The following is a 24,222-nucleotide window of genomic DNA, read 5'->3' as shown; positions in this document are numbered from 1 at the left end:
TGCCATTTTTTACCATTTTAAAATAGTACAAATAGCCGATCTACAAGCTAACAACGTGTCGATGTAGATTGGCTAGTTGAGCTATTTTTAAATGCTTTAAAATAGTAAAGAAATCACACCCGTGTGAACTGAGTGGTGCAACTCCCCCCCCCCCCCCCCCCCCACCTCTCTCGGGTTATGGATACTGAAACAATGAAAAGTTCCAACGCGAGCTTGTGACTGAATCAGAATAACTTTATCTGTAAATAATAATAATAACAACATCTACATTGGATCCGTTGGAAGAACATCTCTGAAACGTTGTACGGTTTTGTACATACAAGGTTTTACACGCAAAGCAAACATTGGATTCAAATAGCACATGTGCAAGCTCACAACACATCACAAACTGTGTTGTAAGCTTATAGATCTGCTATTTTTTGAAGATATAAAATAAGTTTGAAAATTTATGGACATTTCTCAACATGTACAACAGTGGTTCCCAAAGTGGGTATAGAAGGCTTGGTGGTGAGACAGAAAGACAGACAGACAGAGAGACAGAGAGACAGACAGACAGACAGACAGCTTTGTTCAGAGATGGAGGTCTTTCTCTCCCAGAGATGAGAAGCTGTGTTCTACGCTTTCGTCCGTCACCTCTTGTAGAGTCGATGGACTCCATTTGGGGCTGTGGTCCTTATCGATCAGCACTGGATGCACGCACGCACACACACGCACACACGCAGTGCACACACACAGACACATTGCACAGTCTCATTAATATTTCACCGTCTTGTCCATTTGACGGCCTCAGTCCTAATGTGTTGCAGTCTAAAACTGTTATTATTGTTATTAAACCATAGAGAGGAAGCCAACAGTCTACTGAGACAGTCAAATTACAATGTAGGCATTTATCAGACGCTCTCAATCCAGAGTGATTTACAGTAAGCAAGAACAACACATGGTGATACATCACATAGATAGACATAGTCATGAAGAATCATAAGGAAGCTAAGAACCTAATATCCTTCTAACGGTACAATAATACCATGAAACTAAGTACAGCATACGCTACGGGCTACACTATTTTTTAGTAGGAGAGGAGACTGGACCAGGACATTTAAAGCCCTTTAAGTGCTAGTATACAGAACGACTAATGTTTCGACCTATGCGGTCTTCATCAGAGTCATGACTCTGATGAAGACCGCATAGGACGTTCTGTATACTTAGCACCTAATAATAGGCCTTAAACTGCTCCAGTGTCCTCTCCTCCTTCAACCTATGTTCCTGTGATGCACCGGACCAGCCGACGCAGGCTTGAGGCGCGTTGGTAGACACATCTTTAGCCTCTGCATACGCCTGTAATGTCGTCGAGGCTAGGGCAAGTACTCCGGGCTTAAGATGGAGCCTGAAGAGGTGGGTTTTCAGACTACGGCCGGAAGATTGGGAGTGAGTCTGGACTTCAACGGACAGTTCATTCCATAGTTTGGGAGCCAGAATGGAGAAGAGTCTGGGACGTGTGTGTGTGTGTGTGTGTGTGTATTAACTTTGAATATAAGGGGGATACGTCACGGTCAATCTAAATTCAACGTTCATGCTTTGTTTTTCGGATTAGCCACATGTTTGTGTTTCTTGAATGGCATAAAGGATTATTAAAAGCAAGTAAAAGGATCCCTTCTCATTGTGTCTCGTTTTTAATCGTTTCATTAGGAGGACAGGTTTCACAAGCACAGCGACAGGCACGATGTCTTCCTCATCATCAGTTGGACTTCCTTCTCACACTAGAAGAGATGGAGTCACATACTGCAGGGGTTCTCAACCTGTGGGTCGCGACCCCTCAAATTATTTTGGGGGGTTTTGGGGTTTTTTTTGCAACTGAATGGTATTCCTTTATGATATATTTTCTCTATTATTAAGGTTATTTTTGCAGTCAGTTTGTATTGGGAGTGGAGAGGGGAGGGCGGGGTGGGGCGGGGGTCGCGAGACATGGCCAAAGCATTTTCGGGGGTCCCCAGCCAAAAACGTTGAGAACCCCCAACATACTGTACTCACCAGCTCTGACTCCTTCATAAGTAGAACTAGACTATAGGGAATGTCTGTATAGAAATAGTCACAGTGTACTCACCAGCTCTGACTCCTTCGTAGAAGTCATTGCCCCGCTGTTAACAACAAACACAGATAGTTAGATTAACAGACTGATTCTGTTAACAACAAACACAGACAGTTAGATTAACAGACTGATTCTGTTAACAACAAACACAGACAGTTAGATTAACAGACTGATTCTGTTAATAGACAGACACCTGGGTCAGTCAGTCTGTACTCCATCAGTACTAGTTGACCCGGGAACCCCTTTTTGGTGTTTCAAGCATTATGTTGTACTTTAGCTATTGAAAAATAGCAGATTTACAAGCCCATAGCTTGTAGGTCTGCTATTTTTAGAAAATCGTGAAAATGTGGCCCAAATGTTTGAATATATTATTTATATTATATATTAAAATATATTATTTTCAGAGAGAACAGTTTTCAACTCAAATCTTTGCTTCTGGGGGGGAGGGGGGGGGGGGGTTCAGATGGCCAATTTCTATATTTTTTTGGGGTCCTTGACATGAAAATGTTTGAGACCGACTGACATAGAAGAAAACTGTCTGGATTTGGAATGCATTCGTAGAAACGTCCTCAGGTCTAAATGGGTTAATAGTTATCATGCAGGCCTGGGTCAGTCGGTACTCCATCAGTACTAGTTAACCCATTTAGACCTAACACTAGATTCTACAAGATTTGCGCCACATTTTCACGATTTTTCAAAAATAGCAGATCTACAAGCTCGTATCTTTGAGCTATGAGCTTGTAGATCTGCTATTTTTCAATAGCTAAAGTATAGCGTAATGCTTTAAAACACTAACATGGGGTTCCCGTCATGAATGGGTTAGTATAGTTACCATGCAGGCCTGGGTCAGTCTGTACTCCATCCGCAGCACCTCCTGCAGGCTGAGGGAGCCTCCGGCCTGCAGCTGTCTGAAGGTCAGCTTCAAGGACGTCGGAGACATCTTGGACAACGTCTGAGAGGAGGAGAGGAGAGGGGAGGCGTTCCGTTAGGCGACATTCTAAATCCTACAAGGGTTGTGCTTATAAACCACGCCCCGATTCTGTGGCCAGCGCAGAAGTACCTCTCGGCCTCTCGCCTACAACAACTGCGGACTAGACTTAAATAATATATAGACTAGACTAGGGCATTAAGCAACTAGTCGACTATTCAACTAGTCGACTAGTAAATCCACTAGTCGACCTTGTTGGTACTAGTTAACTAGTTGATGAGATTTTTGTTTTTTGTAGGCCTCAAAATCAGGTAGATTATAGTTATAGTCACCAATGTACACAGTTTGTAAATGTACAAATATTTATCCCCCCCCCCCCCAAAATAAACCCACAATAGGTATAGTTAAACAACTAGTCGACTAGTAAACTAGGCAACTAGTCAACTAGTAAAAATGACTAGAAGTGAATGCCCTAGACTAGACCGCAACGGAGGCACCACCGAGCTATGAGCTTGTAGATCTGCTATTTTTCAACAGCTAAAGCATAACATAATGCTTAAAACACCAACATGGGTTATAAGGACCCCTGGGAGTCCCCGGACCCCACTTTGAGGCACCGTTCTAAAGCAGAGCGGTCAGACGAACTGACTGATTGATTGATTGATTTAATTGATGTATCCACAGTTTGCAGAATGGCTACAGTTCAAACTAAAGCACTGGTCAATACAAAATCTTCTATACGAGGATAAAACCAGGATCATCCATGTTCAATTCATCAGAACATTTAAAGGTTTAGGACATTAATTTTCATCCAAAAAACCTGAACTTTGAACATTCAGTGGAGTTTCTGTGGTCTGGAGCTTTCTCTGGGGGTTGGAAGTCTTTCTGAGTTGCAAAACAGGCAAAACAGTGAAAACAGTGACATCTGCTGGCAAATCCCATCAACATAATATGGGATTTTCTGTCATCACAATCAGCAGGAAACTCAGAGCTCCTGTTTGAGCCAGAAAAACCCACACCACAGAAAATCTACTGAATGTTAAAAGTTCAGGAAAAACAAAACACAATCCCTTTAATGACGTCCAGATAAGATATACACCTCGGCCTGTTTGGAGGCGAACGCAGAGCCGTCTGTGTTCAGGTTGAGAAGGATCTCCTCAACGCTGCCGGCAGAGAACAACCTGGAAGGAACACATGTTATATATTATTATATACTGGATACTGGCCTACTTGTAACGATGCAAGTTGGAAATGCTCTAAAAGTGTGAAAAACGTATTCTTCATTTCCCTATACGTCTTTAAAGAAAGTCCAAGGCAGCTCTGTTCAGTTGGGTCGTAAGCCTTCACCAGGGTCGGTCCAGTCAACACGGATTAGTTTAATATTAGCAGACTTAGTAGAGTTCGACTAACTGCTAGCTGTACCCGTATAACATTTACATTGCAGAGAACGATGACAAACAATCGTTCATTAATCCTTATCGTGGTATTAGCACATATATCGGTAGCGTGTGTATTTTCACGTGTATCGGTAGCGTGTGTATTAGCACGTGTATCGGTAGCGTGTGTATTAGCACGTGTATCGGTAGCGTGTGTATTAGTGCGTGTATCGGTAGCGTGTGTATTTGCGCGTGTATCGGTAGCGTGTGTATTAGCACGTGTATCGGTAGGGTGTGTATTAGCACGTGTATCGGTAGCATGTGTATTAGCACGTGTATCGGTAGGGTGTGTAATAGCACGTGTATCGGTAGCGTGTGTATTAGCACGTGTATCAGTACAATCAATTCTACCTGTCGATGTCTTGTACGTGCTGTGCCAGGACGAAGGGCTTGTCAGCATCCAGGCTGGTCTGTAATATAAAACACAACACATGATGAACCACAGCACTGTTTACAATTCAGTGCTTTTCAACCCTTTTCACATCAAATCCCGTGTCTTGTCTTTGACGTGTTGTGAGCTTATAGATTGGCTATTTTCGGGGGTGCAGTACTTTAGTTAGCCTAGTCATTGGTCCGAAAATCGACAACCCACCTCAAACCCTAACCTAACCATAACCGCAAGCATGGGAGCAGGCGCTAGTCCGAGATGCGGACGCATGTCGAACTAATGCTCCGTCGGATTAAAGTATGCCTCCCATTTTCGGTGCACAACATGAAAACTGATGTGGAATCATGACTGAAATCAGTTATTTTGACTGAGAACTTGAATCCATGTGTGTTACCTTGTTGTGATAACTTTCTAGCAGACTGGCGACGGCTTCGTTCGAGGGAGATTTCAGTTCCACCAGCTCATTCTCCAGGTCTGGGATCTACACACACAACAACACAGATTTATTTATAAAAAACGCACGGACATACACACCAAGTCAACGTCAGAGGTGCTCCGATCGATCAGCCGATTTTCACTCCAAACGACTCGATCGGTGATCGCGATTTAGCAGATCTGGAGGAGAAACCGATCTTTTATACCATTTAATTAGTATAAAAGTCAATCAGATATATGGTATAATATCGTTTTGCATCTTTGTGACAGGCCTAAACATTATCCCCTTCCTCCCCACACACACACAACAGTTTTGACATGGGTTTTGACATATAATACTTTTTGGAAATATTCAAAATGTTCCCCTTGCGCACAATATCTCACCCTTTGTGAGAAAAACAAAGGGGTGATCGGGATCGGTCCCAAAAAACCTGATCGGAGCAGCTCTAATCGCGGCTTCCCTATTTTTTGGTTATTCATTATTTAACCCATTCATGACGGGAACCCCTTTTGTTGTTTTAAGCATTATGTTATACTATTATAAAATAGCAGATCTACAAGCTCACCGAGTGCCGTGCTACGAGCTTGTAGATGTGCTACTTTTGAAAAATTGTGAAAATGTGTTGGAAATCTTTGAATATATACTGTAGGCCTATTATTTTAAAGCAAACTTTTTAACTCAAATCTTTGCTTTTGGAAGGGGGGTCCCTCGAACAACATTATTATCAGATGGGGGTTGGCGGCCAATTACATATATTTTTGGGCGTTCTTGACATGAAAATGTTTGAGAACGACATAGAAACATGGGGTTTTTCAGAAAACTGTCAGGCTCTAGAAGGCATTTGTAGAATCGTCCTCATGTCGAAATGGGTTAAAGGTGTGAATTCTACATGGTACAGGAAGAGAGATGGAGTGACCTTGTGCGACTCTATGAAGTGTGTGGCCACGCCCGCTCTCTGGACGTCCCGCCCCTTCAGACGGAAGCCCGTCAAGGCCAAAAACAGGCCCAGCTTCCCCGGCAGTCTGGGCAGGAAGTAGCCGCCTCCCACGTCAGGAAACAGCCCTGTCACGACACGTCAGAAAAAAACACTATTATTAACTGGGTTATTTTACAATGGTTAATATTACACTTAAATTAAAATGAAAATAGCCGATCTACATGCTCATGACAACTTGTAGATCGGCTATTTTCAGCATGCAACCAAGTGTAAAATGACTTATACTGGATCTCTTGTCCACTAGACCCTTCCTAGCCTCGATAACCAGGCTTTCATTTCGTCTGCGCGAAAAATGAAAGCCTGGATTTACGCATGGGTTGCACTGGTCTAAAAGTGGGATCGCTCCAAATGATTTGACGTCAGGGTTCTGAGCGGTGTGCACCCCTCAAAATAACACTGTGAGGAAATTATTACCAGTGGAATTCAAACGAGGCTATGCGAGGAAAATGAGGAGAATGGCTGAAGAACCCACCACACCGTCTAAGAAAAAAACCAACGTGTGCCGACTCTGTGGAAATAACTTTGACAGTCCGTTAGAATGGTATACTCCAGCAACCAGTGGTTTTTGCTTCTGGTCGACACAATACCAGTGCTGCACTGGGGGGGGAGGAGAGACCGGGGCTGACGGACAGATCGGTGAACCAATCAGGGTGCGCGTTTTTCTGAGCCGCGGCCCTCCCATCTAGGCCAGAAATGTCTAGCGTTAGCTCAGGCTAGACCCTTCCTAATATTTTAGTCTAGTTTTTATTTGTTGACGAAATTGCCAATATATTTATAGTTAGGGAATTTTAGCAATATAGTTGGACCATCTGTGAAAAAATTTACCGCCAATAGCTTTCTTCACCAATGTGTTCTTATAGGTGTCTAGAATCACCTCTCAATTTTTTCAAACCCAATTCCTCGTGGAAAATTCTGGGGAGCCAATCAAAGTTGAGGAGTTAAGGAGGCTTGGGTGAAAAATATGAAAGTCTAAAATTAACTTGTGAGGTGTCTAACTAGGGGTTTTCAGGGGTGCTGAATCCATTCCAACCATTCTTTTTTAGTAAAAATGTCTCCCTGGCCATATAATATTGGTATATTGGTTATTAAGCTGTAATGTACAGCACACAGTGTATAATCAATGGTAGGGGATTGGGGTGTTGTTGAATTGATTCTATTCTGAAAATAAAAGAAGAAAATATTGCTAAACACTTGATAAGAGTGTACACCTACTGTGCACATGCTCAGTGGATACACTGTCTGCTTAAGGAGCCCCGAGGGCTTGTTAAAACGTATTCCCTGCCAATGATGTCTTTTGACGTCTCTTTAAACAAAACAAAAAAAAAAGATAAATACATAAATAAATTCGAATTCACAAAAAAAACAGGAGATAATGCGATCCAAAGATTTACTGCTCCAGTCACTTCAATGTTAAATAATAAACGGAGAAAATAATCCCTGTTTTCCTCTGTTTTACCAAGTGTTTTTGAGTGAAACATGCTATTTTCAAACATCAAACAACAAATGTCAACAAGGTCGTGATGACCTCGTTGACATTTGTGAAACCACATCTGAAAAACCTCAGTGATTAGCGAAATGTACACCTACTGTGCACATGCTCAGTGGGATACACTGTCTGCATGTGGGGAAGGAGCAGGAGTGTTGCATCCTGGAAAACAACATGGAAGAGGATTCTGTAGCTTGTGGCTTAAGGTGCTTCATCTGTGGTGGTCCTGATATTCAAAAGCTCTTAAAAGTCACCCATAAAGGCTATGCACATATTGCGTCTCTTTCTGAGAGTCTGGATGATGCAGCATTAATCAAAAGACTACATGAGGACTGGAACAACGGAGATGTACCACGGGAAACCACCAAAGGACTTGGGAGACCTTCAGCAAGCATGCTGCTGCTGGGAAGATCATACCAGAGAAACTGCAGCTGCAGCACAACATTCTCTCCGGGCATATCTCCAAACCAGAGACTGGCTACTGCTACAAAGTCCATCACTGGATGTCCTTGACTACGGGTGGAAACTGGGAGGAGAAGGCTATGCACCAGTCCCTACCACAGACCCCATTGCCCCAGACTATATACTGAAATTCATCAGCTGCAACTGTGAGGGAGACTGTAGTACACGCAGGTGCTGCTGTAAAAACCAGGGGGTCAAGTGTATATCTGCTTGTGGCAAGTGTAATGGAGGATGCAAGAACATCAACCAGGAAGACGAGATAAGGAGTGAGGAAGATGAGTTGTTGGCTGAGTAACACCCGGTTGACACCAGGTTTCATCAATACTGCACATTTCTGATTTTTTCTTGCAGTATGTAATAAAATATGTTCTTATGGAAAATGAGTTGTTTTTTTTACTCAAAAATAATGGTTGGAATAGATTCAGCACCCCTGAAACCCCCTAGTTAGTCACAAGTAATCTTTAGACCCAAGCCGGGCTCCTTAAGTCCCCACATGCAGACAGTGTATCCACTGAGCATGTGCACAGTAGGTGTACACTCTTATCAAGTGTTTAGCAATATTTTCTTCTTTTATTTTCAGAATAGAATCAATTCAACAACACCCCAATCCCCTACCATTGATTATACACTGTGTGCTGTACATTACAGCTTAATAACCAATATACCAATATTATATGGCCAGGGAGACATTTTTACTAAAAAAGAATGGTTGGAATGGATTCAGCACCCCTGAAAACCCCTAGTTAGACACCTCACAAGTTAATTTTAGACTTTCATATTTTTCACCCAAGCCTCCTTAACTCCTCAACTTTGATTGGCTCCCCAGAATTTTCCACGAGGAATTGGGTTTGAAAAAATTGAGAGGTGATTCTAGACACCTATAAGAACACATTGGTGAAGAAAGCTATTGGCGGTAAATTTTTTCACAGATGGTCCAACTATATTGCTAAAATTCCCTAACTATTAGTCTTAGTTTTAGTTAACATAGCTTAGATTTAATTTAGTTTCCATTTAGTTTTCTTCAGTGGAAAAAAAGGTAGTATAGATAGACGACATTTTTTTGTCATAGTTTTAGTCGACGAAATCAACACTGATTGACATGCAACAATATTTCAGGATCATTTTTCATAAAGAGATGTTTGGGGACATTTATCGATCAACCGTTTGTTTTTACTCCCGGATATTGGTATAGGATTTACAATTATAATTTAGGCATATATCAGACGCTCTTAATCAAGAGCGATTTACAGTAAGAAAGAACAAAAAACATGGTAATACCGGTACATCAAATACATAGAAATAGTCATCACGAATCATACGTCAGCTAAATATGTAGAAAATAGGTAGAAAATCACTCATGTTACAAAGTACATCACACAGTACAACTGAAAGACACTACATTAAAAAATTACAATCCAACAAAAAAACTGTCTAAAGGCAGACTTCTGTTGTTTCTTTCACTGTCACGTCAATAAAGGCAAAACAAACCACCAAAGAAAAAAGTTATTACTGATTGCTATGTAATGGAGTTATGGGACATTTCGGCTCACGGCAATCCAAACCACAGCCATAATCTGTCATCTCAATTTACTAAAAGTTTGATGAATTCCAATTGGAACAGATTTCAGCATTCCTGATGGGAGTGGATGTAACACGCCGCCCCATTGGTTGACACTACAGTGACACTGCAGTGATCTCCGACACGTTCTGTTGTGACCGTGCGTGCGTGCGTGCATGCGTGCGTGTGTGCGTGTGTGCGTGCGGCATGCAGGACTTAGTTGGACTGACCTGCTTTCAGGCGTAAAGTGTAATATGATAAATGCTTCAGATTATTTCGGATGGATTCAATCTCTTAATCCCAGCGGGTTAACATGACTAAACAGTGTGTGAGTTTGTGTCACATGACTCTACCCACAGGCTGATGGGAAATGTAGTTCAGCTAGTAACATAGCTAAGCTTCTGTAATGAAACTACTAGGGAGGGAACCACCTAACTCCATGTTGCATAAATCAGTGCTATAGAAGGGTCCTTTACGTTTTTGGCTGGGGACCCCATGAAATGCTTTGGCCAGAGATTAAAATAGGGTGCATTTTCTATCCGGAAACAATGACCTCTGCACCCACGGGATGCACTACTGTACTCATGTACGCATGTACTGTACAGTAAAAAATAATCCACGTCAAAAGAAAATCGCGAATGGAAATTGTGGTGGTTTCTTTTGCTAGCTTTAGTTATACTAATCATTTCTTCTATTTTCTACATGATTATATCCACATTATAACTGTATACAATGAAATGGGAGTTAAATGCTGCAATTTGTAAAAATGGCAAAATATGACTCCTAACGTGGGACTAAAATGTCACTGAGATTCATCTGAATTACATTGAAAACCTATTTACATCACTGCTTTGGCCATGTCTCCCCCCCCCCCCCCCCCCAATAGAAATTGACTGCTACTGTACAATAACCTTTGCAGCAGTCAATACATCATAAATAAATAATACATCATAAATAAATACTGAAACCAGATATAATCATTAAGGAATGTTTATGCATGCACTATGGGCTCCATCTTGCGCCACTCTTATACCTAAACGTATTTGTTATTTCTTTTTCCATTATCCAGCTATGTAGTTGCAACAAAAAAAAAGATCGGGGGGGTCGAGACCCCCGGGTTGAGAACCCCTCCTATAAGTACCTAAGTACCTAATACCTAAGTCTGACGTCAATATCGCTAGAGGGCGCCAAGTCCACGGGTTTGTGTACTTTTTTATTTGCATTGTAATCCCCATTAGATCACCTCATATAAGAAAACTGTGTTTTATTTGTAGCAAGGCTTCCGATTTCACCCTTCTGCTTCCTTGAACCACCCGCGGACCATACGCACCTTGAATTCAGTATTTTAGCCGTAACGTAAGCACCCCCCCCCCCCCCCCTCCAGAGATACTTCCTTGTCTGTCAGAGCGGTGTTTGAACCGATCTGAGACTAGAACAACCCCTAATGTGTCATGTTACCACTTTCCTTAGCTACTGGTCTCTCAAATCTGGCCGGTCTGCTACACACTGAATGCTAGCTCTGGTCCATAGCTCTAATACGTTGCATTAGAGCTATGTTACTCTCAACTTCGGCCGCAGAGCAGCCTCTCCTCTTTAGCGTAAATAAAAAGAACGTTTTTGCTACTCACTTTTTCTGAAAAAATAACATCATTGTAAAAAGATTCATGCGTTTAGATATTGCTATTTACAGTACAATGAGAAGCGTACGGGAGCTGGTGCAACTTGGACCCCGGACGTAACGTAGGACTACAAAATGACGTCGGACTTAAATACCGAATAGCGTTGCACCTTGAACGACGTCCTACTCCTTGAATAATGCTCTCATGTATGTATAACGTACAGCACACTGCTAGTATAGAGCACCGAAGTCCTGACGTAACTCGCTCATCCCTTCGATTTCCCTGGTTCACGGAAGTAATTTCTCTATGGAGAATAACATGGGGTGATCTTAATATCGTCTACTATAAGCGTTGTGGTCCAAAAATAAACAAGCTGTCTCGGCGTTATTGTCAGGGAGGTGTCTCTGTATCGTTTGCAACAGTCAGTCACTCATATATGATACAGTCTGCTTCTAGCGAAAATCTAACTAATTCAGCAGCAGTAACATTAGCGTTTTCTCTCAGTCAGTTGATTCTTCATATCCATATGAGTGAAGCGGCCGGGATGACATGTTCATTTTTCAAACACAGTTCTTATGTGAAGCAATCTAAAAATCCTCCTATGGTGATTTCAATGCAACAAAAAAAATACATGAACCTGGGGCCCTCTACTGAAAGTGACGTCAGACTTCGGTGCTCTATTATCTCAGGCACTATGTGTAAATTTATTTTGTGGAAAAAGAGACCCTTTGGTTGTACGTACAGGCTGTACGTACAACCAAAGACTGTAAATGAGCTATAAGTATTGAAAATTGGAAATACTCTTTAACAATTTTCTTTACAGCACTGCTTACCGATGGCCGTCTCTGGCATGGCGAAGAGAGTCTTCTCCGTCGCGACACGAAACTGTCCGTGAACCGACAGACCCACGCCCTGAAATACACAGGAACGATGGCTTAGGACTCGGGCTACTCAACTTAAGATGTCTCAGAGGCCACTCAGCAAAATTCACAACACACGCAGACACGCACGCACGCAGACACGCACGCACACACGCATGACAGAGTTACCCTCTACTGTACTGTACTGTACTGTACTGTACTGTACTGTACTGTACTGTACTATCAATGTACTGTACTGGCACACCCAAAATCACCATTGTTGTAGCGACTACTTCTTCAAATCAAACAAAATAGTGCTATGAGGCTGAGCTGTCGGCAGGAACTGTATGACGCGTTTCCAATCAAATCCAGAAAAGTTCTTATTGTATAGTTAAGGTGATTTATTGACAGAATAAACAAGGTTCCAAAAATTTACTGAAAAGGTTGATAAATGAAAACGTGTACTGTAGATAAACGATTAAACGGTCAACAGAAAATATTGAGCCTAAAGCTCACCCCCATTGTTCTGTTCTCACTGAATGCCACTGCCCAGACACACAGCTGACATAAGTAAATCGATTAGCAGACACACAGCAGGAGCTAATCAATCAGGTAAGGGAAGTGGAACATCAAAAACCAAGCATGGGAAAAAATAAACAATAAATAGAATCAACAAACAAAATGTAAATTTGGGCTCCTACAACCATATACAGTTAATATGTGCATTTGTTTTTGTGTGTGTTAGGTTGCGCACAGGTGGTGAAAAACAAACATAATGTTTTCGTGCTCAGACGCACCCACCCACCCAGCCACACACATAGCTCCGTAAGGGAGTGGTTAAACCACAAAAAAAATAGAAAATGTGTGCAAATCTTTTTATATATATATATATATATATATATATTCTGTCTAGGGGACACTTAACTCAAATATTTGCTTCTGGGAGGTCCCTGGAACAACATATTTTCAGAAGTGGGTTGGCGGCCAATTACATATAATTCTGGGGGTCCTTGACATGAAAAAGGTTGAGCACCACTGATATAAAAACAACAACAGCGGGACTACAAAACTGCATCACTTCCTCGTCCCAACCAATCACAGACCCCGGTTGCTGGCTTGGTCATAGTAGATCAGAGTGTCAAGTGTCAAGGACAGACGGTACTCTGCTGCCACTCGAAGGCAGACTGGAGTTATTGCATGTCAAAAAAACAAACCTGGGGTTGATAAAGGGTCCGGCTAAAAGTACTCAAATGTTTTACTTAAGTAAAAGTATCAATACTAGAATGCAAAAGTAAAAGTCCGGAATTCAAAATGCACTCGAGCAAAAGTACAAAAGTATTGGCATGATGTATTTGTATTTATAAAAGTACCAAATGTAGAAAGTACTCACTATGCAGATTGTACCATTTCAAGTTTTCAAATGTATACAAAAAAAAATCAGTTACTATGAAATGCGCATTTCCCGTCAGTGTGTCCATATATGGTCACATCTCATGACATCACACCTCCATTTATGGTCACACCTCGTGACTCGTCACGCCTAGGGTTTGGATTCGTTAGGATTTTAACGGTTCCGGTGCGGTGCGTGGTCTGAGGTTTGTGCTCCAATTTGTTTGTCACTGCAATGTCACAGTTTATTATTCGCCACGTCGTTATTCCAACAGTACGGTAGTTCACGGCACGTTCACGCAAAGCCGGGAGGACAAGATACCGGTTCGTAATTCGTCGTTTGATAGCGTGGACGTTATTTAGTTTGAGGCGCAGAAGACAAAAGTGGCACCATGAGAAGGTCAGCAGGCCAGACGGAAGAGGTGCTTACGTAATCACCTGCGACAGGTTGTTGGTGTTTTTCCTGTCTTAAAAAACGGAGTGCTCTCCCTCCAATGAGAAATACATCTCCTCATTTATCTCTGCACCTGCATTCCTATGGTCCTGAGGCAGATTCTGAAAAGCCATCTAAAAGTTATCTGAAAAACATGATTTTATGTCAGTGGTGCTCAACCTTTTTCACGTCAAGAACCCCCAGAATGATTTGTCTTTGGCTGCTGACCCCCATCTGAAAATATGTTGTTCCAGGGGCCCCCAGAAGCAAAGATTTGAGTTCTGAAAGAATATATATTCAAAGATTTGAGCTCTGAAAGAATATACTGTATATTCAAAGATTTGGGCCACATTTCATGACTTAAAAAAGGCAGATCTACAAGCCCATAGCGCGGCACCGATGAGCTTGTATATCTGCTGTTTTTCAATAGATAAAGTACATAATGCTTAAAACAACAAAACGGGTTCCCGTCCTGAACGGGTTAAATACAGAATTAAACCATACTCACGCCTCCCATAGTTATCCCATCAATAAGAGCGACGTAAGGCTTCGTATATCCCCCTGAAACATGACATTAGAAAGACACTGAAGCACTCTTCAGAATGCACTAGTACGGATGTGTGTGTGTGTGTGTGTGTGTGTGTGTGTGTGTGTGTTACCGATAACACTGTTCAGGATGTACTCCTCACGGAAGAAGTCCTGAGCCAGAGAATCTCCCACCTTGCCTGCTTCCGTCACAGCTGTGGCACGCACGCGCACGCATACGCACGCACGCACACGCACACGCACACGCACACACACACACACAGTTGCATATTAGTTGACTAAATCAACTGTCGATTTAGTAAACTAAAATCTTAGGATATTTAGTCGACTAAAACTAGACTAACACTAAAACATTCCAGGTGACTAAAATGTGACTAAAACTAAATATACAGTAAACTATTCAAGAGACTAAGACTAAAACTAAAATAGAAATTTGCTGCCAAAAACAACACTGCACACAATACATTCATCATCACTACGGTTGTTATTATAGTTTTCTGCAATTATGCTATTCATTACTAATTACTACTATTTTTTAATGAACCTCTCCTTGGCCTAGTGGGGAGGTGCGCACAAAGTTCCACGGCAAATTATCTGAGGCATGCTGTACAAAACGGTCCACTCCTGCAAACTTTATAGATTAGAGCGCTTCCAAACATTACGGGAGGCACCGCAGTCAGTCCGCCCCCCTATATAAAGTCCTGGAGAGATTTTGGTCTGAGGACGAACTTAGTTGCCAACCCCTGGTGTGATAGATAATAATAATAATAATAATAATAATAATAATAATAATAATAATAGCGTCTCACCTCTAATGTCTCCTCCAGCACAGAAGGCCTTCCCCCCCGCTCCTTTAATGATTACTATGTCTGTGTCACCATCTGACTGCCATGCCTGCACGCACACACACGCACACAGAGTTCGATTAAAATGGTGGTTTTCTAACTTTTTTCACAGATTTTAAGAATTGTTGAACAGAAAACACTGTAGATTTAGTAAACTGAAATCTTATGATATTTAGTTGACTAAAACTTGACTAACATCATGTTTTTTTACCCTAGGGGACACGGGGAGAACATGTGAGGGTACCTACCCTAGGGGACACAGGGAGAACATGTGAGGGTACCTACCCTAGGGGACACGGGGAGAACATGCAAACGCCACATAGAAAGGCCCTTTGGCCAACCCCACCTATAGGGTATGGGCGCTGACACAGAGGACTTTTTAAAGTAGTACGAGCACTCTGTCGTCTTAAATGTAGTTCCCCTCTCAAGTCATGTAATAGTTTGTCACATCGGTGCGTTTAGGATGACTTATTAAAAGGCACCTTGACACACGAGTCGTCCCTGAACTGTCACCCAGTGACCTGCTGATTGTGCAACTTTCTGCAGAGCACCATTATTGCTTCATTTATTGAAGTTTCACCCAAAAAGAGAGACACCACGGTGAAGGTTTTTAACCTGTTTTAGAAGCACTTTGAACTATGCAAGATGCGATGCATGGAGAATACAGTAGTGCAAACTCTAATTTAATATTTTATTGTAATTTGTTTTAATCATGTTAAACAGTACTACATGCTGTAGAGCTGGCAGATCCGCGTCTGGAAAAAAAAGCATTGACAACTTTTGAAAAATTCAATGTGCTAGTACTTTTGTACATCATACGAATATGTTGTACTAAACTCTAATTGTAAAGGTGTGTGAATGCGTGTGTGTGAATGGGTGAATGTAATGCACAATCTCTGTAAAGCGCCATGGGCAAAGGCGCTATATAAATGCACCATTTACCATTTATACTGACAATTTCGTCAAACAAATAAATAAAAACATCCAGGAAAACTAAAAAGACAAGTCATTTTATGTTTGGTTGCGCTCTGAAAATAGCAGAGCTTGTAGATCAGCTATTTTCATTCAGCATGCAATCAAGTGTAATATTACCATCAAGACACTTTTGTTCATTTCAGCTGGGGTAGACCAGTGGGCAGGGGTTCTCAACGTTTTTGGCCGGGGACCCCCGGAAATGCTTTGGCAATGTCTCGGGACCCCAGCCCCGCCCGACCCCCAATATGAATCGACTGCTACAATAACCTTAATAATAGAGACGATACACCATAAATAAATACTGAAACCAGATATAATCATTTGGGAAGGTGTATGCATGTACTATGTGTACTATATGTGAACTCTTCATTTGCATTTTCCAACCAATCAGTTGCAAAAATTGAAAATAATTTGGGGACCCCCCAAAATAATTTGGCAACCCCCCCGAGGGGTCGCGACCCCTGGGTTGGGGGTGTACAGTACCTTCAGCTGGGGGTAGATCGTTCGGATCATGTGGATGTTCAGAGCGTTCAGGGCTCGGGGTCGGTTCAGGGTGATCACTCCTGCACAGCCCACCCTCTGTAGCAGCACCTCTGGGCCCGCCTGGCTGGACATCTGAAACGCACGCACATACGCACACGTAGAGTTGGTGTTACATTTACAAAATCATGGCATGTGTTTCCATGGTTCAACAGACATGTCACTCAGTACTCTATCTATGGCAGGGGTTTTCAACCAGTGGTCCGCGGACGTATTGCAGGTGGTCCCTGGCCATGCATAAAATAACTAATAACTTACAGGAGTTCTTACTTTATGGTGTGTGTGTGATATGAAATGTGATCTTACCATAATCACAGTAATCCTTAATCATATTCCATATTATTCAAACAAAATCACTCATTTTCACTGATCACTCAATTCACAATTTTATTAGATATTATAGCTATTTTCTCCAGCTCCCTGTGGTGCATGAACCCCCCATCACTATTTTGTGGGGTGGGTCTATGATGGACCTGCCACGCACAATAGTGGTGGTCCACAGGTCAGGATGGTAGTCCCTGGGTCAAAATCTGTTGAAAACCCCTGATGTATGGGTATAAGTAACAGCGTCTCCGTGCTGCCAATTATAGCAGAGGCACTACAATACTTTGCCAGCCTTTTTGCCTCCTTTTTGGGCATCCCTAGTTGTTGAAACCCTCTAACAACCAGTCTGTGGGTATAATGCCCTAGTTGTTGAAACCCTGGTTTGCCCTATAAGCTGCCGAATATAAAAACAAATAGTCTGAACCTATTATCCCAGCTCTGAGATGGTATTTAGAAGTGGTTGGTAATGTATGTAATGACATTGGTCATAAAGGCTTCCTCTAGGCTATAGGGTCAAAGCTATCTCTGCTATCTCTAATACAGACACTTCTCTGGACTCTTAATCAACCACATCACACACACACACACACACACACACACACACACACACACACACACACACACACACACACACACACACACACACACACACACACACACACACACACACACACACACACACACACACAGAGTGAAAGAATGAAAGATGTACAGTCTACTGGAATAGACAAGAAGAAGTGAAAGATAAGAGTTAACTGTACCATGTGTCCCTGAATTCTTCTCAGTCTGCAGATGGAGCCCAGTCTGATCAATGGAAAACACATTCATGTCAATGATGTGAATGGGATGAAATAATACAGCTTCAAATACCTGTCAGTTCATTAATCGTTTGTTTTCACTCACACATAATAATAATAATAATAATAGAAGAAGAACAACAATAAAAATATGCAGTGAGGGTTAAGTAAGGTGACAGGTGAGAGAGAACGCCTAATTAACATTACATCAATTAATCAATCTTGTTCATCATTCGACAACAAGGACCATTAGACTTTACATTGTAACCGTGATTAATTAGAAAACAATACAATAAACGAGATATCAGGTGGCATGTAATAATAATAATAGCACAATAGTAGTAGACTGCAGATTAAAACTAGAACTGCACTCTGTCGAGTGCCTACTTGCACATTGCACACAAGTAGGCCCAGTGCGCAAGCAGAGCGTGCAATTACTGTCGACCGCTACGAACTTTAAAATATCAGCCTCTCTGTAAAACATTGAAATTAAATACTACAGTCGGGTTATAACTGGCTGTCAATGGTGAGGTAATTACGATATGTTTCGATATTGGTTGGGTAACAGGTATTAACGTATGTATACATGTATGTATACATGTATGTAAATTGTAAGTTGAGAGTACTATACTGTGGTCGGCTGGCTTTGTTATGTGCTTATGCTGGGAGGTATATATATTGATGTTGATGGTGACGGTTGATAATATATCTAATTGTCTCCACCAGGCCGAAGGCATGTGGGGAGAGTATGTTTTGCACTCCGTCCGTCCGTGTGTCCGTCCGTCCGTGTGTCCGTCCGTCCGTCCGTTAGCAGCTAATCTCGGCCACCTTTGTGCAAAACAAGTTTTTGCACAGTACACCTACAGATTTTGTCCAAACATCACGCAAATTGGTACACAGTCTCTCTAGAGCCATTCAACCAAACCGCTCTTTCAGATTTCTCACACTCCATCCTGATTGGTTAAGATTGGCTTCCAAAGTTCACAGGAGTGCTCAGTTTAAAACAGAATGCTGCAAATTATGAACACATCGCGTGATTTCCGTGAAATTGTGCACCCACATTCCCACTAGGCCAGGGGTCGGCAACCGGCGGCTCAAGAGCCGCTTGCGGCTCTTGAGCACTCCCCTAGTGGCTCCCTGTAGCATTACAAAAAAATCTATGAAAATGTATAATGTTTATTTTTTCACATTTTTATTTTTCATTTATGGTTTCTGTAGGAGGCCAAACGTGACAGAAACATTCTTAAGTTTCCCAATTTTGTAAAAATGTGTAGAATAAATATTATGATGGATTGTCTGTATGCTTAATCTGCAGTAGGCTATAGCCCTGAAACATGACTGTCAGTCATGACGCAACAGCAGCCTGTTTTACGCAATCGCAGTCCATAAACATTCCGATTTAAAATATAAAGTCCTCGACACATGTGCCACGGGAGTTAGAAATTTGCTGGTACAGCGATTAGCATTGCTGCATCCCGCGTTGTTTAATAAAAAGCATTTTTATCCGAGCGCCCCTGTTCTCAAACGGGGTTGGGAAACAGTTGCACACCGGGTGGGGGCGCGTAGTTGAAAGCCAATGGCAAAATAACAGCTCGGATAAAAAAGCTTTTTATTAAACAACGCGGGATGCAGCAATGCTAATCGCTGTACCAGCAACATTCTAACACCCGTGGCACATGTGGCGAGTACTTTATATTTGGAATCTGAATGTTTATGTACACGTTTACAATGTAAATGTAGCGATTGCGTAAAACAGGCTGCAGTTGCATGACGCACCATGGCTAAATCTGCAGTGACAAACTATCAAACAATAAATAAAACGTGGCAAGCCATTCACAGACGGAAAACATGGAATGCTCTTCCAGACAATTATGTGAACATGAAGAAACTCGCATCTGGAGTATTATCCATCTTTGGATCAACGTACTTTTGTGAGCAGATATTCTCAAACATGAACTACATTAAATCCAAATACCGCACACGCCTCACCGATGAGAGCTTGCAATCGTGTGTGAAGATTTTACGTGCCCAATGTTGAGAAGCTCTCCAGCGATGTCCACACACAGAAATCACATTAAACGGGTAAGAACACAATGCAAAAAACATGGCATAATAATGGAGGGTGCGTTGACTGCGTTCGGAAATGCGCACCGCGGGAGCGCACTCGCCTATTAGTTTGCATTGCACAGTGCACTCAGTGCGCTATTTCCGAACGGGCTTAAACCATAGCGCACTTTTTATTTTGATAGATAGGCTAATATCCACTTGCAGCCCTGTTGTCTTCATTATATAAGCATTTTAATGCTTAAAAATCTTTTGCGGCTCCAGGTAGATTTTGAATTAATTTTTTTGGTTGAAAATGGCTCATTCAACATCTTGGGTTGCCGACCCCTGCACTAGGCCAAGGACGAAATGCCACATGAACAATTTCAACTCAGCCTCAAGGTGGCGCTATAACTGGCCAAAAAGTGTTTTTACCTCTAACTGCACGGATCTGTGGATAACTTTGTATGCCAACTCCCTAGAGGCCAAGGAAAAACCTTTGCCTGGAATTTTTCACATCTGCTCTTTATAGCGCCACCAGGAGGCCGACATATGTAAAACACATTTTCTATTATTACTCCTTCAGATTTTATCCAAATTTCTCGCAAATCGGTACACATGATCTCCATAGTCATGTGATCAAGACAGGTTTGTTTGATTTCTCATATTCCATCCTGATTGGCCACGATTGGCTCCTACAGTTTTCAGGAGTAGCAAATGGCTACAACTCCTCAACGCAGCGTCCGATTGCGATGAAACTGTGCACGCATATTCCCACTAGGCTGAGGAAGAATCCTGGTGGAGACCTGTGCCGATTGGCACTTTATCTAGTTAAGATTATGTTTCAATGTCGGGTTGTAACTGGCTGTCGATGGCGGCGTAATTAGGATATGTTTCAGTCTCGGGTGAATTAAAGGTAATGTCTGTATGTAGACATGTATGTAACCTGAAACCTATCTTTATTATGTCACCATCAAAAGCCAGTTATAAGCCGGCATTGATACCTTAATTACATCACCATCAATACCTACCAAGCATACACATGCATACGTCCCAGCATGACCACAATACTTGCACGCTCTGCTTGCTGCTATGAACTTTCAAATCTCAGCCTCTCTGTAAAACATTGGAATTAAATACTAAAGTTGGGTTATAACTGGCTGTCAATGGTGACGTAATTACGATATGTTTCAACGTATGTACTATACATGTATGTAAGTTGTAAGTACTATACTGTGGTCGGCTGGCTTTTGTATATGTGCGTATGCTCGGAGGTATAATATATAGGCTACTGATGTTGATGGTGACGTAATAAAGATAGGTTTCAGATTACCTACAGACATTACCTTTAATTCACCAGACACTGACACTTATCCTAATTACGTCACCATCGACAGCCAGTTATAACCCGACATTGAAACATATCTTAATTACTTCACCGTCAACATCAGTATTTATACCTCCGAGCATACACGTGCATTCGTACGAGCACGACCACAATACTTGCACGCTCTGCTTGCGCAAGTTCCCAAACCTTTTCATGTCAAGGACCCCCAAAATGATACTCATTAGCCTGCGGACCCCCATTTGAAAAGATATGCCAGGGACCCCCATAAGAGAAGATTTGTAAGGCTTTAGCAGTGATTCTCAACCCGTTTAATTTCAAGGACCCCCAGTTTGACGTGAATTAGGCTACGGCCCTCTATTTTAATGGCATTTCTATCTCTGGGACCCCCAATGTATATTGTAAAATCAAAGTTAATTTAACTCTAAGAGTGTACAAATGGAACCACATGGAGCCCAATGCGTCCATTTGGTTCCATTTGTACACTCAGAGTTACAGACCCATAAGGCTCCATTTGGTTTCTAATTATCAATTAGCTGGGGACCCCCTGGAACTCCCTCAAGGACCCCCGGACCCCACTTTGGGAACCACTGCTTAAGAATAGCACTACAGTGGCCTATACAGCCCTGACACATCGTCACCCTGTTTCACGCACTCTCTCCATTTTATTACATTATAAACGTCTACATAAGTACATAAACGTAAATTTTTCAAATATAAACGTCTCACTTCAGACCCACGGATGTTACAATCCTCCTCGGGTGGGTAGCAGTACCTGTATCTTCACTATTGTTACATAAACAACATTTGAATCACATCGATGGCCATTTTATCAGGTTATTCACCATTATGCTTTCAACGCGCCCTATCGGTTGAGAGGTGTACTGCACTCTGACTGCATTATAACTCTTAGGAGAAAAGAAAATGTCCTCCGATGTAAAATGCTTTTTATTAAACAATAGTGAAGATAGAGATACTTCTATCCACCCGAGGGGGATTGTAACATCCGTGGCTCTGGAGGAGACACCTTTATATTTGAAATATGGACGTTTATAACGTCGTAAATGAATAGAAAAGAGCGTGAAACAGTCACAATAGTTCCGCCATGACTGGCTGCTTGCGAAGGACGAGCGCTTCTAAGCAGCGAGTGGTCTAAAGATGGCAGATCTACAAGCTCACAACGCGATCTTTAGACAGCGTCAACACATATCGGGTCCTCCATACAGACCTGTGTGTGGAGTTGAACATGAAGGAGGCTGACATGATGTTTGTTGTTATTCTGTCTTCTTCAGATCACACTGTCTGACAGTATTACTTTACTTCCTGGGTAGTCGCCGCGACCTGTCATGCGATTGGCTGTTAGTCAGTGACGTCGAGTGTGTGTGTGTGTGTGTGTGTGGCTCAAATAAGGGTTTCAATTCATTCTCATGGTATATGGCATGAAAATGTGTAACGCCCTACCAACAGTCATAAAGAAGTGTGAGTCCCTACTGTCTTTCAAAACCGCTCTAAAAGAAGAGCAGTGCTGCCATTCAGAACTGACCTCATGTAAACATAGTATTAGTATTGTCTATATTTGTCTATCATTAATGCTTTTCGATGATCGGGTTGATAACATTATCAATGCAACCACAAAGACACACAATATAGAATGAACTATAGCCTACTAGATACTGTAAAAAATAAGTAAAAATAAAACATTGTTATTGTTGCTGTCAGTCAGAAACCTTGTATCTCTGCATTTCACCGTTGAATGTGTTGTTTTGGTGTCAAATGAATGTCCTGTTTCATCATACTAAGTGTCACTGTATACACACAATAAGTGAGATGTGATTCGTTGTGAGCTTGCAGATCAGCTATCTTCACCAGTTTAGTTTTAATGTTTTTTAAAATATTCCCCAAATTTGAATCACACACTGAGGTTCCATCTGAACAACACAGAGCCATTAGCCGTTTCACTTCCACCTAAAGGGGGCGCCAGATGTCTTTGCTTTGCTGCACATTTAGGCACATTTAAAAATGGAAAATGGTGCATTTATATAAAGCCTTTTATCCCTGATAAATCAGGGGTTGAGTGTCTTGCTCAAGGACACTTCGATCGGGGGAGCCCACAGGCCACAGGGATCGAACCGGGAGGCTCAGGGTTCACATCTGGCTGTTCTAACTGGCCACTCTACCGCTGATCCACAGCCGCCCAGGTGCTGGACAACAATGCAAAGAACAATTAACAGTTAAAATATCCACACTCTGGATTGTAGCTCTAACAAAGAACAATGAAAAGTTAAAATATTCACACTCTGGATTGTAGCTCTGTAACAAATTAATTCACAAGGCAACGTTTCCAGTGTTTAGGTCATCAGACATCATTTGTGGAACTGAAGACCGTAGCAGGATGTTGTGTTTTCTTTTAGCTTGTCTGGAGAGTGAGAGAAGAGAAGCAGATAGAGACTGTTCAATTCCAGCATGCTGTGTGTGTGTGTAATGCTCAAACTATGTTCAGATGTGGATGGTGTCACGTGTCAGGAAACATGACACATGGCATCCTCTGAGTGGCCGCTTTCAACCCACACACACACACACACACACACACACACACACACACACACACACACACACACACACAAAGTATGGGAATTCAGTTTACTGGATAGTGAAAGTAGGAGGGGAGAGAGAGAGAGAGAGAGAGAGAGAGAGAGAGAGAGAGGAAGTGGGAAGTCCTACTACTGTAA

The 24,222-nt window shown here is 42.0% G+C and overlaps 1 protein-coding gene across 1 annotated transcript; it reads right to left on the bottom strand.

Moving 5' to 3' along the window:
* Positions 1 to 213: 213 nt before the first annotated feature.
* On the bottom strand, positions 214 to 22,850 carry hibch (3-hydroxyisobutyryl-CoA hydrolase). Its single transcript, XM_083777278.1, has 14 exons — positions 22,722 to 22,850; positions 18,070 to 18,112; positions 16,928 to 17,059; positions 15,434 to 15,518; positions 14,738 to 14,818; positions 14,587 to 14,639; positions 12,230 to 12,308; positions 6,191 to 6,336; positions 5,233 to 5,319; positions 4,802 to 4,860; positions 4,114 to 4,195; positions 2,919 to 3,038; positions 2,102 to 2,135; positions 214 to 686 (listed from the first exon to the last, which is right to left on the bottom strand). The coding sequence occupies exons 1-14, from the start codon at positions 22,754 to 22,756 to the stop codon at positions 571 to 573; spliced, it is 1,152 nt and encodes a 383-aa protein (XP_083633404.1). The 5' UTR covers positions 22,757 to 22,850; the 3' UTR covers positions 214 to 570.
* Positions 22,851 to 24,222: the final 1,372 nt, after the last annotated feature.

The sequence above is a fragment of the Protomyctophum parallelum genome (genome assembly GCF_964188405.1).
Source record: "Protomyctophum parallelum genome assembly, chromosome: 11".
NCBI lineage: Eukaryota > Metazoa > Chordata > Actinopteri > Myctophiformes > Myctophidae > Protomyctophum > Protomyctophum parallelum.
This window is presented reverse-complemented; position numbering and strand designations above follow the sequence as displayed.